General features: G+C 36.0%; 1 protein-coding gene across 14 annotated transcripts in view; it reads left to right on the top strand.

Annotated features, from left to right (window-relative positions):
• LOC107447641 (uncharacterized) overlaps nucleotides 1-15,750 on the top strand; it is a 143,776-nt gene that overhangs the window by 8,785 nt on the left and 119,241 nt on the right. For all 14 annotated transcript variants that reach the window (XM_087163869.1, XM_087163870.1, XM_087163871.1 and 11 more), the window contains exons 3-4: nucleotides 8,685-8,798; nucleotides 13,628-13,741. In XM_087163869.1, coding sequence (XP_087019995.1) covers nucleotides 8,685-8,798; nucleotides 13,628-13,741 — 228 coding nt within the window. The remainder of the gene's footprint in view (nucleotides 1-8,684; nucleotides 8,799-13,627; nucleotides 13,742-15,750) is intronic.

Genomic DNA, 15,750 nt, shown 5'->3' on the forward strand with positions numbered 1-15,750 from the left:
ATAGTAAAGAGAGCCCCAAAATTCATGATTCATTGAAAATTCAAAAATGATTCATATTGTCTTCTCAGAAAATTAGGTTTTGCAAACTTGACACAAAAATTCAAGTATTTCAATGAGAACAATTTCAAATATAAATTAGGGTCATTGTATAAGATTGATCACGGCAGGAAAGCTACCTACAGAGTTGGAGTTGCTGTTAAGAGAGCAGGTGACTCAGCGCATTTAATGGGTATATGTATATATGTGATACTAAAACTTTGGACACTATTTTGAAAGATAAATTTAATATTAAACTTCATTGTACTTTAAAAAATTTTATGTTTGTTTCTTTATGTTTTCATTGATAACTTTTCCTATAAACATGTAAATTGATGCATATTAATATTGTTAAAGAAACATATGATTTCTTTTTATTCCATACGTTAGCAAAAATAGAGTTAGATGTTTAATTATTTTTCACAGTATTTTACGATAAAAATATACTTTAAAACAATACTATAAAGTCTGAAAATATTAAGAAATATATGGTTAACTAAAGCATGAATAAAATAAAAAACACATAAAGATATAAATTAAAAATAAAAGCACGAGACATTTTTTAGAACAACAGAGAGTTGTTGATTTTTTTTGGAAGATAGTTTTTGTTTTCTAAGTTGAGGTTAATACTCACCCGTTAGAGGTTTTTCCATAGTTTTTTTACGCAAGGCTGTTACTTACCTGTTATGGGTACTTTACTTTTTTTTACTGTAAGTTTTGTTTATGAATAAATGTGTGTTTTATAAAAAAGGAACTGTTCTTTATATAGCTTGATACGTTACAATACTACTTAAGATTGATAACCAGAAGGACAAATACAATTTTTCAGAAATACATTAAAACATTGTTTTAATATAATCAAACGATGTTTTTTACATTAAAAAATTTTTTTTGTGTTTTATGTACAGTAGGATTCTAAAATTACAAGAAATTTGAAGTTACATTATTATGTGCTGAACATTAGTGCTGAAAATGTAAAATCCTTAGATGATAATAAATATACGAGGGTTGCTATTTATATTTCTGGCCTAATAATGAAAAAACAAATATGTAGGATTGAAATTGGTTTTATTGTTTTTCAAAATATTCTCCATGATGATTAATACATTTTTGCACGCGTTTGAACCAATTTTCAAAGCACTTTTTCCAGTCCGATTGAGGTAACTCCAAAACATGCGTTTTGAATGCATCAACCGCTTCTTCGGGGGTCGAAAGTCGTTGTCCACGTAATTTATTTTTGATGTGTGGGAATAAGAAGAAGTCATTGGGTGCCAAATCAGAGATGTACGGCGGATGACCCATCAGTTCTATCTTTCGCTCCGTCAGAAATGCTTTTGTTTGAGTCGATGTGTGAGAGCTCGCATTGTCATGATGAAGAACGATTCGCCTGTTCTTCTGCTTTTTTCGAATTTCTGGCAAACAAATGGTCGTGTACCATTCAGAATTGACCGTCCTGCGTTGCTCTAACGCCACTGTTGCCACATGACCGTTAATGCCGAAGAAACAGGCAATCATTTGTTTTGATGTGCTTCTTCCTCGAACAACTTTTGTTGGTTTTGCCTCGTCTTGGAAGACCCATGCAGTTGATTGTTGTTTTGTTTCCGGCTCATATGCATAGATCCATGATTCTTCACCTGTGTAGATGTTATACACAGCCTTTGATGTACCTTGAACGTATTTTTCCAACATTTCCTTGCACCAAACGACACGAGCCTTTTTTTGAGCGTTTGTCAGATTATGCGGGATCCAACGCGAACAAATTTTTTTTACGCTCAAATGTTCATGCAATATTTTATTGATGCTAGTCATACTAATGTCCAAAGACGCCTCTATCTCACGGTATGTCACATGACGATCTTGCTTTATCAGTTCACGCACAGCATCGATCTTTTCTGGCACAACAACGGATTTTGGAGGACCTGCACGGGATTCGTCCTGGATCGAACATCGACCACGATTAAATTCGTTATACCAATCTTTTACAGAGCTGTAGGATTGCGCTTTATCGCTGAATAAAGAATTAAGTTCATAGAAGCACTCTTGTCTTGACAATCCACGTCGAAAGTTATGAAAAATAATGGCACGAAAATGTTCACGATTCAATTCCATTTTTTGAAAGAGAAGAACTTTTCAATTTACTGTCAACAACACAAATCTTATACTATAATACGAGGAATGGTTGCCAAGTCGAAAATCGCCCCAGAATTAATAAACTCCGGTAAACTTGGGGGTCTGGGGTTTTTGGCCACGAGGAATCGATTGGCGCCGGTTTTGAAGCGCTACGGTCGAGCAGTTCGGAGTTACAGATAGGATATTTTCAAACTTTATTAGTTCGCCATAATGGCTATAGATACTTTTCTCCACTCTTATAAATGTATGCTAATGCGAACCTTGCAATTGAAATATTAATTTTCGACAACTTAAACCAATAATATATACGAAGGAATTAATAATTTAATTGTAAGGTTCGCATTAGTTTACATTTATCAAAGTGGAGAAAAGCTTAACTTTTGTGTTAAAATCACCGTCAACAAAGTCCGACATTTCAACATTCATCAGATTTCAAGCTACATTTTCAACATGCAGAACGCACCTCTACATGAAATTCTTCAAGGAGCCGGAATTTTGGAACAACAAGCGATCAACTCAATTCTACCCGCAAATGGACAACTAGAAGATACCGTCATTGTCAGAATGCTTCTCCATTACGCCGAACAAGCTTACCCAACCGTCAAAGTTGCCGTACTTCACCCTGAATTTGTCGCACACTTCTACGTTACAACAGCGGATGGCGGTTATGAAGGAATGGCTCTTCTCAACGATATCAGCGACCAGACCCGGTCAAGTCCATCACAAGATCAACCTGGCAACGCGCCCGACTCAAGACCCGCAAGGTGGATTTGAACAGCCGAAGTTTGCCCAAATGTACTTCATGGACCCGGACGAGGCTACAGCTGCGCGATCTGAGCTCAACCGAGAGTTAAGCCAAGAACTATTGCAACTACTCGAGGAGATCATGCGCTTTAACAACCCGTTCGCCCAATCGTTTATGATGATGAGAGAAGTGATCGAAGAAACCAACCAACGCGCAATCGCAGCCGGAGTACAACCGCCCAATGTCCACCTCGTCTTTACAAACCGTGAAGGCGACGATCCTCGACGATTCAACGCACCAGCTGTAAACGAAATAGCCGCAGTCTTGACTCTTCAACGCCGATCAAAGCATCCCAGAGAATGAAATGGTCATGCGAGAACGCGGGAAAAAAATCACGCAGCTAAGCAACATCGATGGTCGCGTCGAGCCTTTTACCTACCCGCTTTTCTACCCGAGAGGAACTTTTGGATTCTATGTTGGAATGCCGCTGAACACGCCTTATCCATCAAGAAATCATGTTACACGCGCAGAATTAGCCTGTTACCGACTCGCCTACCGTCCGAATTATGCCAAGCCACTCCCGATCGATTGCAAAAATGCAGGAATAGATCAACGATTGGTCGAGTTTAATGCACTTCACTTTGGCGGACGCTTACTCCAGCAATACGTGGTCGACACCTACATTCGCGTCGAAAGAGATCGCATACAGTGGATAAAGAGCCATCAGCGTGAAATTCAAGCCGAGAAATACGCCGGAGTTCACAACATGCTCAGAAGCTTGGCTGCGCAAAAAGATGCTGCAATTGGCGAAACAACCATCTTACCGTCATCTTTTCCCGGATCAACGCGCTGGTACACCGAGAATTTCGAAGACTCCATGGCATTAGTGCGAAGATTTGGATCGCCCGAATTTTTTATCACCGTTACCTGCAATCCGCAGTGGCCAGAACTCCTGTCAGCGATACGCAATGAATTCAATGCCGCAATTCCGGAAAGCCTGTTGGCTCTAACCCGTCCAGACATCGTTGCAAGAGTCGCACGTCTCAAGTTCCGCCAAATCGTCGAAGACATCATGACGCATCAAATCTTTGGAAGAGCATCCGCGTACGTCTTCACCATCGAGTTCCAAAAGCGAGGTTTACCGCACATGCACCTATTAGTGATTATGTCGCCAGCGGACAAGATTCACAGCGCTGACCAACTTGACAATTTTATCTCGGCGGAAATTCCAGAAGATGATCCGGAACTCAAGGAACTGATCTCGAAATGGATGATCCATAACCCGTGTGGTGATATGAACCCAAGCGCTCCGTGCATGGTCAGCAAACATGGAAGAGACCAGTGCAGATGGGGATTTCCAATGGAACATCAAGACATGACATCGCTGGTGGACGATGAAAAGCCGAGGTATCGCCGACGCTACAATCCGTTGTTGGATCCAATGAACCCAGAATTCTCGCATGAGCAAGCCATCTACAGGAAAGACTGCAACGGCCAGCGCGTCACCACAGACAACCGCCACGTCGTCCCGTACAACGCCTACCTGCTCAAGAAGTATCAATGCCACATCAATGTCGAATTCGTCGGCAGCATCGGACCGGTGAAATACCTCTACAAGTACATCTACAAGGGCCATGATTGTGCTACGATAAAGGCCGTCGAAAACCAGCAGACGATCATCTACAACGAGCCGGAGAAGTACGTGGAAGCTCGCTATATCTCACCAGTTGAAGCATGTTGGCGCCTATTCAAGGATTTCGAGATCCAAGCGAAAAGCCACACCGTCGTTCGACTTGACATTCATCTACCCGGACAAGATGGCGTTAACTTGGACCAAACGCCAGTTGACCTTGCCGATATTGGACAGAAGGGATCGACCTTAGGGGCTTACTTCCGCCATAACACCGCGCTGAAAGAAGACGAAGCGAACGGAAAGGCAGTCACCTACCACTATTACCATGAAATGCCGGAGCACTACCGATGGATTGGCCAGGCGAGCACTTGGCAGAAGAACGTGAATGCTTGCAGCAGAATTGGTCGCGTACATCCAGTCAACTTCGTTTCCCAGCCAGAACTTTTCTTCCTGCGCATGCTTTTGTTCCACGTCAAAGAACCAACGAACTTCAGAGACCTCTACATTGTCGATGGTGTCCAGCACGCAACCTACAAGCAAGCCTGTCTAGCCAGAGGCCTCACATACGACGACCAACAGTACGTAGAAGGACTCCGCGAATCTGCTTCATCGAAAATGCCAAGTGTTATGCGCATACTCTTCGCTCAAATCCTGATACTTGGTGCGCCAGAAAACCCGAAGAGATTATGGGAACTGTTCAAAGAGGACCTCGCGGAAGATTTCATTCGAGAAGCAAGACGCACTGGTGGTTCCATAGAAGAAGCGATAAAGCGTGCCTACCGAATTATCGCGCATAAGCTGAACACCGAAGCTACCGAAGGCCGAAACTTCCGATACTGGGTGCAGACACATGGCATGGAAGACATCGACAACTATGAGCAAGATTTGGAACACGATATGATCGACGTCGACGAATCAACAGCAATCGGAGACCGCATGTACCAGCAACTCAACGAAAAGCAGCGTGAAATCGTCGACACCATAATCCAAGCACTTGAAGACCCGACTCCTGCTGCGAAATGCTTCTTCATAGATGGACCAGGAAGAACCGGGAAGACATTCGTCTACAGCACGCTGTATCGCATCGTTACCGGAAGGCTTAAGAAAGTGAAATGCATGGCTTACACCGGGATAGCAGCGATTCTTCTACCGAGTGGTCAAACAACGCACCGAACCTTTGGCTTGAAAGTCCCGCTTACTCAAGATCATCCATCAAACCAGGATCACCGAAGGCGAACGCACTCAAAGGAGCCCACATGTGTCTGATGGACGAAGCTCCGATGATGTCAAAATACGGCTTGCACAACATCGACGAACTCCTACGCGCGATTTGCAACAACATCGACGAACTCCTACGCGCGATTTGCAACAACATCGACGAACTCCTACGCGCGATTTGCAACAACATTCCGTTTGGAGGCAAAGTCATGGTGCTTGGTGGCGACTTCCGACAGTGCTGTCCAGTTCAACAACGTGCCAACAAAAGCGAAATACTCGACCTTTTGATCAAGAGAAGCCATCTGTGGCAACACTTCAAGACTTATTCGCTCGAAAAGAACATGCGCGTTGATCCCGAAGAAGAAGAATTCGCGAAATACCTGCTAAAGCTCGGCGACGGGGAACTCGAAGTGAATGAACTCGGCGAAATAGAAGTCCCAGAAGAAATTCTCTCTGGTGGTAACCTCATCGATGAAATCTTCGGACCATGCCTCAGAAGTGGGAACTACGAAGCAATGAAGAATCGCGCTATTCTTGCACCATTGAACGACGATAAGGACGAGATCAACGAGCAGATTATCTCTATGCTTCCAGGCGAAGAGAAGACATACACAAGTTTCGACTCGGTAAAGGATCAACATGAAGGGGGAATTCAATTCGCGCAACGGAACACGATTGATTGTCACCGAACTTTGCAACAACATCATCAAGGCTAAGATCATCACCGGTGAACACGCAGGCCGACAAGTACATCTTCCAAGGATCACGCTCGACTCCAGCAAATCACAGCTTGGCGCAACTATGCAACGGCACCAATTCCCAGTTACTCCAGCATTCGCCATTACGATACACAAGTCACAAGGCCAAACATTCGAATTCGTCGGCGTGCTTCTCCTCACGACGGTCTTCGTGCACGGAATGCTCTACGTCGCGTTTTCAAGAGTCAAGCGTCAAAGTGCGTTGAAGGTCCTGCTGCCTCCTGAGAATCCAACCCACACCCGAAACGTCGTATGGAAGGAAGTCCTGAACAAGAGAAACTCACCAGCCGCACCTGCCTCTCCGACAAGAAACTACCTGGACAACATGGAAGACTTCGCAATAGGTGATTAATGTTTATTATGTTTATGCTGTTATAGGTTTATAATATGTTTCTTATGTATGTATATATGTTTGGTTTTTCTAAATAAATTTGTCAAAAATATTGAACTTCAACACACTTCAATCTTTACACTGCTCACTTTGTACCATTTCTTTAATTGTATAATTTTTTGTTATCAATTACATTTTATTTCCTATGACTTTTCAAACTTTACCTTTGTATAGAATAGTTCCCTTTCCAAACTTTGTTTAGATAGTTTACAATGGTGCACTTTAACAACAATGGTGCAATGGAGCACTTTTCACCAATGGTTTCACAAATTTTCTTATGGCATGTATTGTTTTGATAAATCACAATTGAAAATTTAAATCTTCGAGTTAGCTTCGATACCTGTTTTCTCCGAGCGGAGCTCGGTCACCCGCTGGTAAAGCTATAATGGTAAATTGTCTACTGAATTTATGTTTAAAAATATCAAACTTTCGATTAAAATCGTCTGCGGTCGCCTAGCAACACTTACTGTTGCCAAGGCCAGAAATATAAATAGCAACCCTCGTAGTTGGATAGATGAAAACTTTATTTGGGTAAATATTTTATTTGTTTTACGCTCTGTTGAACATGACATGAAAAAAATAAGAAATATTATCAAAAATACCACTAGATGCGAACTCATTGATAGAGTGGGGATACTTAGGTAAATGAATTCGGTTTTTTTAAGCTTTATAACTACTGACGATAATGAATAAAATCTTAATAAAAAAATATTTACTTTCCTTTTCTGTGCGAGCTGGTGAGATAAATTTAATATGCTAGCTAATCAAAGTTTTAATTTACATTGCAAAATCTGCTTTGTGAATAGCTTTTTGAAAATAGGGTGCATATATCATGGCCTGAGCATTCAAAACATATGCGAAGTAAATTTAGCAGAAAGAGAGAAGAATAGAACATGTTAATAAAAGAAAGTTTCAATCTGTAGAAAACCTGAATGTTGTCATTATTGAAGTCTGAGACAATGCTAATATTACTGTTTCCCAGCGGCAAATAAATTTGTAACTGCAAAACTACGGAAAAACAAAAAAAAAGTTTAATATCAATTAAGTTCAAGATTAGTTTTTCCTTCTGTTTTAAGAAAAGGTTAATTATTGTTTTATCAAGGAAGCACATTTATTTTTCTTTTCATGAACATATTTTTTCGCCCTGGTAGGCAGAGAGTAAATTACTCTTTGATAGTATGCATTTTTATATAAGCTTTTTATTAAAAAATAATTTCTTTGTTCTTGAGAAATTGTTTCTTTTCTAGTTGTCACAAGCAAAAGAAGTTAATTTTTAACGTTAAAATTGCTATCTCTATCCATCACTGTTGTTGAAAACATTTGAGAATATTTTAAGGATTAGCACAAAAACATAATTTTAAGATAAATAAAAATATTTTCGGGCGAAACAATTTCTGAAACTTATTGTTATACAGGGGGTAACAAAGTTCGACCGACAAATTTTGAAGGGTGATAAAAAGCATCAAGAAGAAAAAAACTCTAATTAATCAAGTGGTTTTTAACCACATTGAGAGTGTTAAAACTCAATAAAGACCTAGGAACTTTTTGATGTCCCGCTTGAAAGCAACTGGAATAAATACTACAAACTAAGTAACTACAAAACTACGTGTAAAAAGAAGTTAGATTCCAATTAAGTCCAATAATTGTTTTCCATTTTTTTCTTAATAATTTGACCTCTAAAAAGTTAATTAAATATTATTAAAAATAATTTTATGATTGAATTTTCCATATCTCATTTTACTAATGATTTGGTGTAAAATTTTAATGTTTCAGCATGCAATTGTGGAAAAGGACATGGATGTACTATAACTACTTCTAGCTGGTTTGGAAACACAATTACCTGTATTTGCAAGAAAGGGTTTGTTGTAAAAGATAAGAAGTGTGTAGGTAAGCAGCTTTAAATAAGATATTAATACGACACATCAATACAAAGGTTTCAATCAGTTATATCAATACAAAAGTTTGTGGAATATTGCATGTGAATATTGCACTGATACACTTTGCTTTGGATATATAAACTCAGTATCAGAAAGCTCAAATTTTTACAATTTTTGTATATATAATCGTGTGAGTTGATGAAGAGATCATAACTTTTCATTGCTAATTTCTATATATTTTTAACTAATTATTTTTTGCATAATTTGAAATATTTTTATATTTTTTGTATTAAAATCATCATTTTAATTAGACGTGATTTATTAAACAAAACCCATTTATTAATTTATTAAACAGAAGAAAAGGAACAAAATAGATGAAGTATGTCATTATGATTTTTTGTTTAATGGATTAATTATAACCAATATTCCCTTCCTTCTCCCTGGTAAATAATCGAATGTCTAACATTAGATAATGTTCTATCCGTAAAACGACTTGGTATGCTGAGTATCAAATTATCGAATCTTGGGGATGATTGTTCCACTTAGCAAACTCTCCAAAGTTCTGGTACACATGCAAGAATTTATTGAAGGGCTGCAACTTGTCAGCTTGGCATTTTTTTCATATAATCTAGCGGATTCAAGTCAATGAGAATGAATAAGTTCATTCCATACGGATGATGCCCTCATATTGAGGGCATTGACTTACTATGTTTGTTCGATGAGGATGGACATTGTCATCCATAAATACAAATTCTGTTAAACAATCGTATGAAAAAATATTGTATCAGAATGATGCCCCGATAAGTTTAGCCAGCAATGGCTCCAATTGGACCACATATATCTGTTGAACGAGAAATCCTGCACCATCGTAATGGAGTCATTCAATAATGTTAACGTGGTAAAAACAGGTTCATGACATTCTACATATGAAAGTCCGACCTGAATCACATTACAATCTTAGCATGTATTCGTCGGAAAACTTAAACCAAGGTCATTGTGACGATTTACGTATTTCATGATCACCACCCAATCTAATCACCAAGCCGAGGGCGGTATACATCTTACAAACTCGCGACCATATAGACTACAATCTTTCAAATGTGTGCACAAGCTTTGCTTTGAAGAAGTGGTTCCCGTGGCTGCAGATAGTTGAGAAAAGCTCCGTCTGCTTCTTTAGATCGTTACGACCAAATGGGTGATTCTAACGAAATATGACAATTTACAGTCACTTGCACCAAGATCTAATACTAAACTACTAAAAGAACTTTTTTTTAAAAAAAATTAATAAATAGCATTGCTGCTAGCATTTTAAAATAACCTTGTACTAGCATTAACTATTTTGCATATTTAGAAAATTAAATTGAACTTCAAAATTTCATGTTTCTGGCATGTCACAAACAATGTTTCCAATTATAACTAGCTTCGAAACTTCCCATAAATTTTTCTATATCTAATTTTTTTTTATCTCAACCGGTGTAAGCCTTTCTAGAATATACTCAGAGGGTATTATTTACAAAAACTTCGTTTAAAATAATTTTTTCTATCAATAATCTGTTTGTCACAAGAAAATCTCTCATTTTCATGGTTACTTTTATTCAGTGGCTTATAACAAAAATAGATAGAGCCGGCTATCAATATGTTATGTTAATAGATTGATTAGATACCCTCCTATCTGAACATGTCTTGTTGCATGAATAAAGAACCAACTTTCTATTTCAAAATCTATTTCAAAAAGTTTTTCAAGCTGATTGGTTTTTGTGTTTGTCATTTTCCTGGCTTCTTGAAATCATTAATAGCATAAGCTACATAGATTTATCTGAGTTACTTTAAGAAATCATGTTGTTTTCTGTGGAATATAAACGTCCTAGGCCAGAATATTAAATTAAAGTAAAGTTATATGCTATAAAATAGCAAATTTGTCATTATCCTGGCTGTCATTTTCCTGACTTATGAATGCCAGGACATTGAAGTGATAGATCAGATGATCACCAGATATTTTTTAACTGCTAATACTGTAAAGAGAGAAAGCAAATATTAACCTAATACCAAGTTTATCTATGATTGTAAAAAGATTGAATGTAATCAAAGTTATTTATTTATTTAATGATTGATTATTTTACACAATTTTATTCTGTACATATCAGCAGCAAAAAATTGTTTGATTCTTTCTGCAGTAGATAAAAGAATTAATCAAGGTTATTCATGGTTCATCTAACATAAAGGCTTAGGTTTTGTTGCTTACTAATAGCTTAAAATGACTGTTTCTTCAAACTTCTAAGCTAATATGTCCTGACATTCAAAATGTAGTGAATTTCTATTTTATTTTGAGCAAATGTCAATAAACTACACTGCTACACTGCTGTCTGTAAGATATTAATAAATGTAACTAAATAAATATATTCAAAAAAAATTTAGATTGCTTTAAAGACCTCAAATTTGAAGAAATGTTTTGGTCCGAATTGTCATTTTTCCTAAAAATCACCCAAATACTGGTCCTAATTTGGTGTTGTTACATGGGTATGGTCTGCAATGTAATGTTTACTTACATTTCCATCATCTTGGAATCATTGAAAATGCCTAGAGATGACACTTTGAGCAAAGTTCCTCAGATACTTCCAACTGAGCACTCTTACATTTCTGGTGGCCTATATTTTTACCACAAGAAAATATCATCCATGTGTGTCTTCTGTGTTTTAACTATTACATTATGGTTTAACTATTACATGAGTGACTTGCAGAACTCTTGCGAAAAATTTCAGTTGCCAGTATTCAGTTCTTGCCAGCCTTCTTTATATAATCTTTTCTCACACTCATGGCATTGTGACGTACTATTGACATCACCTAATGGCTTCCTGTAATTTGCATATGATGTAAATGTGTAAGATAATTCTACAAATGAAATTTCTTCATGAAAGTTAAATTTTCATGTTGCTCTGGAAACAAGACCAAGTCAAATGAAGATTATGCACAGAAACACTGAAAATTGAAGTAGAAGTATAAATATTCTGCGTAATGGAAACTCCATCTTCATGATGAAAGACAAATATAATTTGCTTGAGTATTTCATTGGTTTGTGTCGCCACCCATCTGAAAACCACAAAATCTGTTCATGGAACACTTAAAGTCATAATTTCAGGCAGAGAAAACTTGAAAGAAATGGAAATGAAAAAATATAAAGAATGAAAGCAAACTAACCAACTGGATATGTAGACTGGTACTCTAATTATATTACTAGGCATACCAACCTATGTTAAACAACTTCCAATTTAAAAAAAGGTTTGATTGCATTACGTGAAAGATTAAAATTTTTAACACTTCAAGCAGAGGACATTTCCGAAATGAATAGGAAAAAATTCGTGTCCTTAAGAAAAAAAATGCTAATAAAATCAATATCCTACTAATTTTACAATTCAAGATTGGTGTGTTAGAAAGTTTCTTGCAACGAAATCAAAAAAAAAAAAAAACCATTAAAAAAAATCTGATTCTAACATGCATTTTTTGCTTTAGCATGAATAGAAGCAAAAATTATCAACTGCATAGCAGAAAAAAAAAAGTTCAAATTTTTTTTTACAAAACTGAATGCATTAAATAGACTTTTATGTGTTTAGTAAAATGATTTCACGATGAAGCTAATTTGCAGCAATTAAAAGTGATTGGTTTTGTTAAAAAATTTCAAACATAATGAATTAGCAACTGATTTTTAAAGAAAGTATGAAAACTGCTGAATTTTGAAAACAAAATACTATTGCTGCGAAAAGAATTTTTTTATCAATTTTAGATTTAAAAAAAATTTTTCTCATACAGAGATAAAATGAGAGCAATGTTAAAGGGTATATTTATTAATAACCACAAAAAATTATCCCACACTTAAAAAAAACTTAAATATTTTACACTACTCGAATGTCGGTTTCTAAATAGGTTTTTATGCCCCTGATACCAAGAAAAAACAATTTCATTCATTAAAGTAACGCTCCCTGCTCTTCTTAGATATTTCTCTTCAATAAGAGTTAGCATGGCAACTCAACTGATTATAAATGAACAATATCATAAGGAATGAAAAGCAGCAAGCATTGGAAATATTTCATAACTTTTGCTCTTCTTAAATGGGGACGATTTTTTTCGTTATTATATTCCTTAATAAATCTCTATCTTAACAATATTTTAATTAATTTTAGTTTAAGATTAAAAAAATAAGCTCTATTTTCAGTTTTAATACTCGGAATTCAATATTTAACAGTGAAAATACTTCATAATATTAATTCTTCAATCTTTTTATTTCTGTGAAACAGTCTTACTATTTCAAGTAAGTTTTGAAACTTGCGTTCAATTTTCTTTAAAATTCCTCCTCCGATTTCCTCAAGGTGGATTTTTTTAATAAAAAAGGACAAACATTTTCCAGGGCTTATAACATATTGATTTATTTATTTATTTTTCCAGTTGTAATTGATATACGTTCTATTTGAAGTATATAATTGGCTATTGGCGATCGCCTTGAAAGCATCCCCTAGGATAATACGAAGACATGAAATCCAAATTTTGATCCTCTGCTGAGAGATGGCATCACCGTTTGGATAGCTTGAAGAACCTCACGAGATGTGAAAAAGGTTTTTGGAAAATTCTTTAACCCATGTTTACAAATTGCATAAAAACCTATTTAATGCACTTAGTTTCATTAAAATTTATGAACTTTTGAATTTTTTTGAGACAGTTAAGAGATCTTAAATCATTATTTGACTCATATCCCCGTTAGAGAGTTGATAAAATTTGTTTGAATTTTTCTTTTTACTGTTGTTCACAAGGCACATTATATCTTATATGCATTCTTTATTTAATTTTAAGATATAGAAACTGCATGTGAATGTGAAAATGGATTCTGCGTTGAAGAAGATGGCAAAGCTGTTTGTAAATGCAAGCCAATGTATGGATTTGTATCCAAAACCAAAGAATGCATAGGTAATTAATTATTCCTACTTTTACCCCAACAACTGGATGCTTGCAAATGGTGCAATTTTTTTATATACATCTCAATGGCTGTTGAAAGGGGGCATATTTCATGTTAGCTACTGGTTTTTTCATTCTTTTTCGAGTAAACCCTGTCCGTTAAGTATGGATTCTCTTAAAAGACACATTCTCTATATTCTTTCAAAAAGAATGATAACGTTTATTTATTTTTTAACACAGAGGCAAACATGAAACCTTGTAAAACACGAACCAAGTTGTCAAATGCACAAAACGAAAACCATGGTTACAATAAAATACATAAGCAAATACTAAATCAACGTTAAATAGCGTACCTATGCATGAAAGAATTATATTTCAACAAATTTAGTATGCGACACGGAGTTATATTTAATTAACCTCGTGTTAGTTTACATTCTAATCTAAGATCGACTTTCATCGACTTCGACTCATCTTGTTTAAAGACAATCATCATGCGTTGAAGTCATCGGTCACGTGTATCCATGATCTTCTTTTTCTTCTTAAGTTATAACTGCCAAATTATTTAATTGAGATGGTTATTCTTTCAGTTTAGAGCAATAAAAAAAAATTTGTAATTTTTTTTTTTGATCGATCAATAATAATTACTTTAAAAATAAATCACTATTTCTAGAACTTCATCTGTTAACTATCGCTTCTCGTGTGTCAATAGCTGATTTTTGTCGTTGAAATATCCATCCCATACAAATATTCCAATGTTTAGTTTCTAAAAATTTGTTTTTCAAAGAACACATAAAAGTGGATTTTAACAAAAAATTTTGAAAATAAGCAGAAATTTACCGATTTCTCTCAATCTGATCTGGGTATCTCATTGCTTATTATGATGGACCAGAACAACCTAGAACTAACTGCGTCAAGATGGTTGCACGTTGATCCATCTACAGTGTAACCACCCATTTTTTGGAGTTGTATTTACACTATAGCCATTTACAAAAATTTTCATTGGGGTTGGATTTTTAGATTTACTGTATTGTTAACGTTCCTTTTTATGTTTACTGCACATTTTAAGTTCGATAGTTTTGGATAATGGATGCATAACTGTATTAGGCTTAAATGTTGCGCAGATACATCCATCTCAAAATTAATGTTCCTATATTTTACTCAAAGCCTCTGTCACAAATTTAAAGCTCCGTTCCTCAGCCTAGGAATGATACGGAGATTTTGATTTGAATGTGTGCATAGTGTAAGAACTAATGTGTGATATTCTGTTCACTGAAGTCATGAATTCAGTTAATGATTTCAAAGTAACTCAAAGATTAAAAGTTCATTTTCGGTAGCACAAAACTTCTATGAGTCTATTCGCAGGGACGGTTTATCTAGCTTTTTCGCTCCTCCCTATAGACTTGTTCGATATCAGTTAGTCGTCTGGAATAGGACAAAAGAACGTGATCACGTTTGCCAAGTCTTCTTGACGATGGCTCAAGGTAGTTGCATTTAAAATCTACTGCAAATATTTTTGGTTGGTAGAAATTTGAGGAGCTAAGACCGTATTTTGTAACACCGAAGATAAGGTTTTAAGTTCCGAATTGCTTTGAATTCATTAATTGGAATTTTTGTGTGGTATATCCTCCCAAATTGCTGCAAGTTTTAAGTGCATATATGATATTAAAACAATTTTGGCAGCTCACGAATTTAAAAAAAATACCAACGTTCCCCTCCAATTTTCTGGTTTTGCGAAGGTGTGTCAAACGTGTGATAGGATCTACAAATTAAATAAGTGAACATGAAGGTAGAGAGGAATGTATCCAAGCAACACTAATATCTAGATCAGCTAATCCTCATTTTTCAAAAAATCAAAATTTAAATGTGTAGTAGACATAAAAAAAGGAAGTTTCTAAATGCATTGAGCTAAAGAATCCTTCTCCGTTCAAATTATTAGTTCACAGTTGTAAATATAACGTAAAAAACACATAAAAAACTGGACGAATGGTTGAGTAGAGTGTAAGGGAAACTTGATGTCGTGA

This window comes from Parasteatoda tepidariorum, chromosome 5 (assembly GCF_982258835.1).
Source record: "Parasteatoda tepidariorum strain Cologne lab strain chromosome 5, Ptep-v5.0, whole genome shotgun sequence".
Classification (NCBI taxonomy): Eukaryota; Metazoa; Arthropoda; class Arachnida; order Araneae; family Theridiidae; genus Parasteatoda; species Parasteatoda tepidariorum.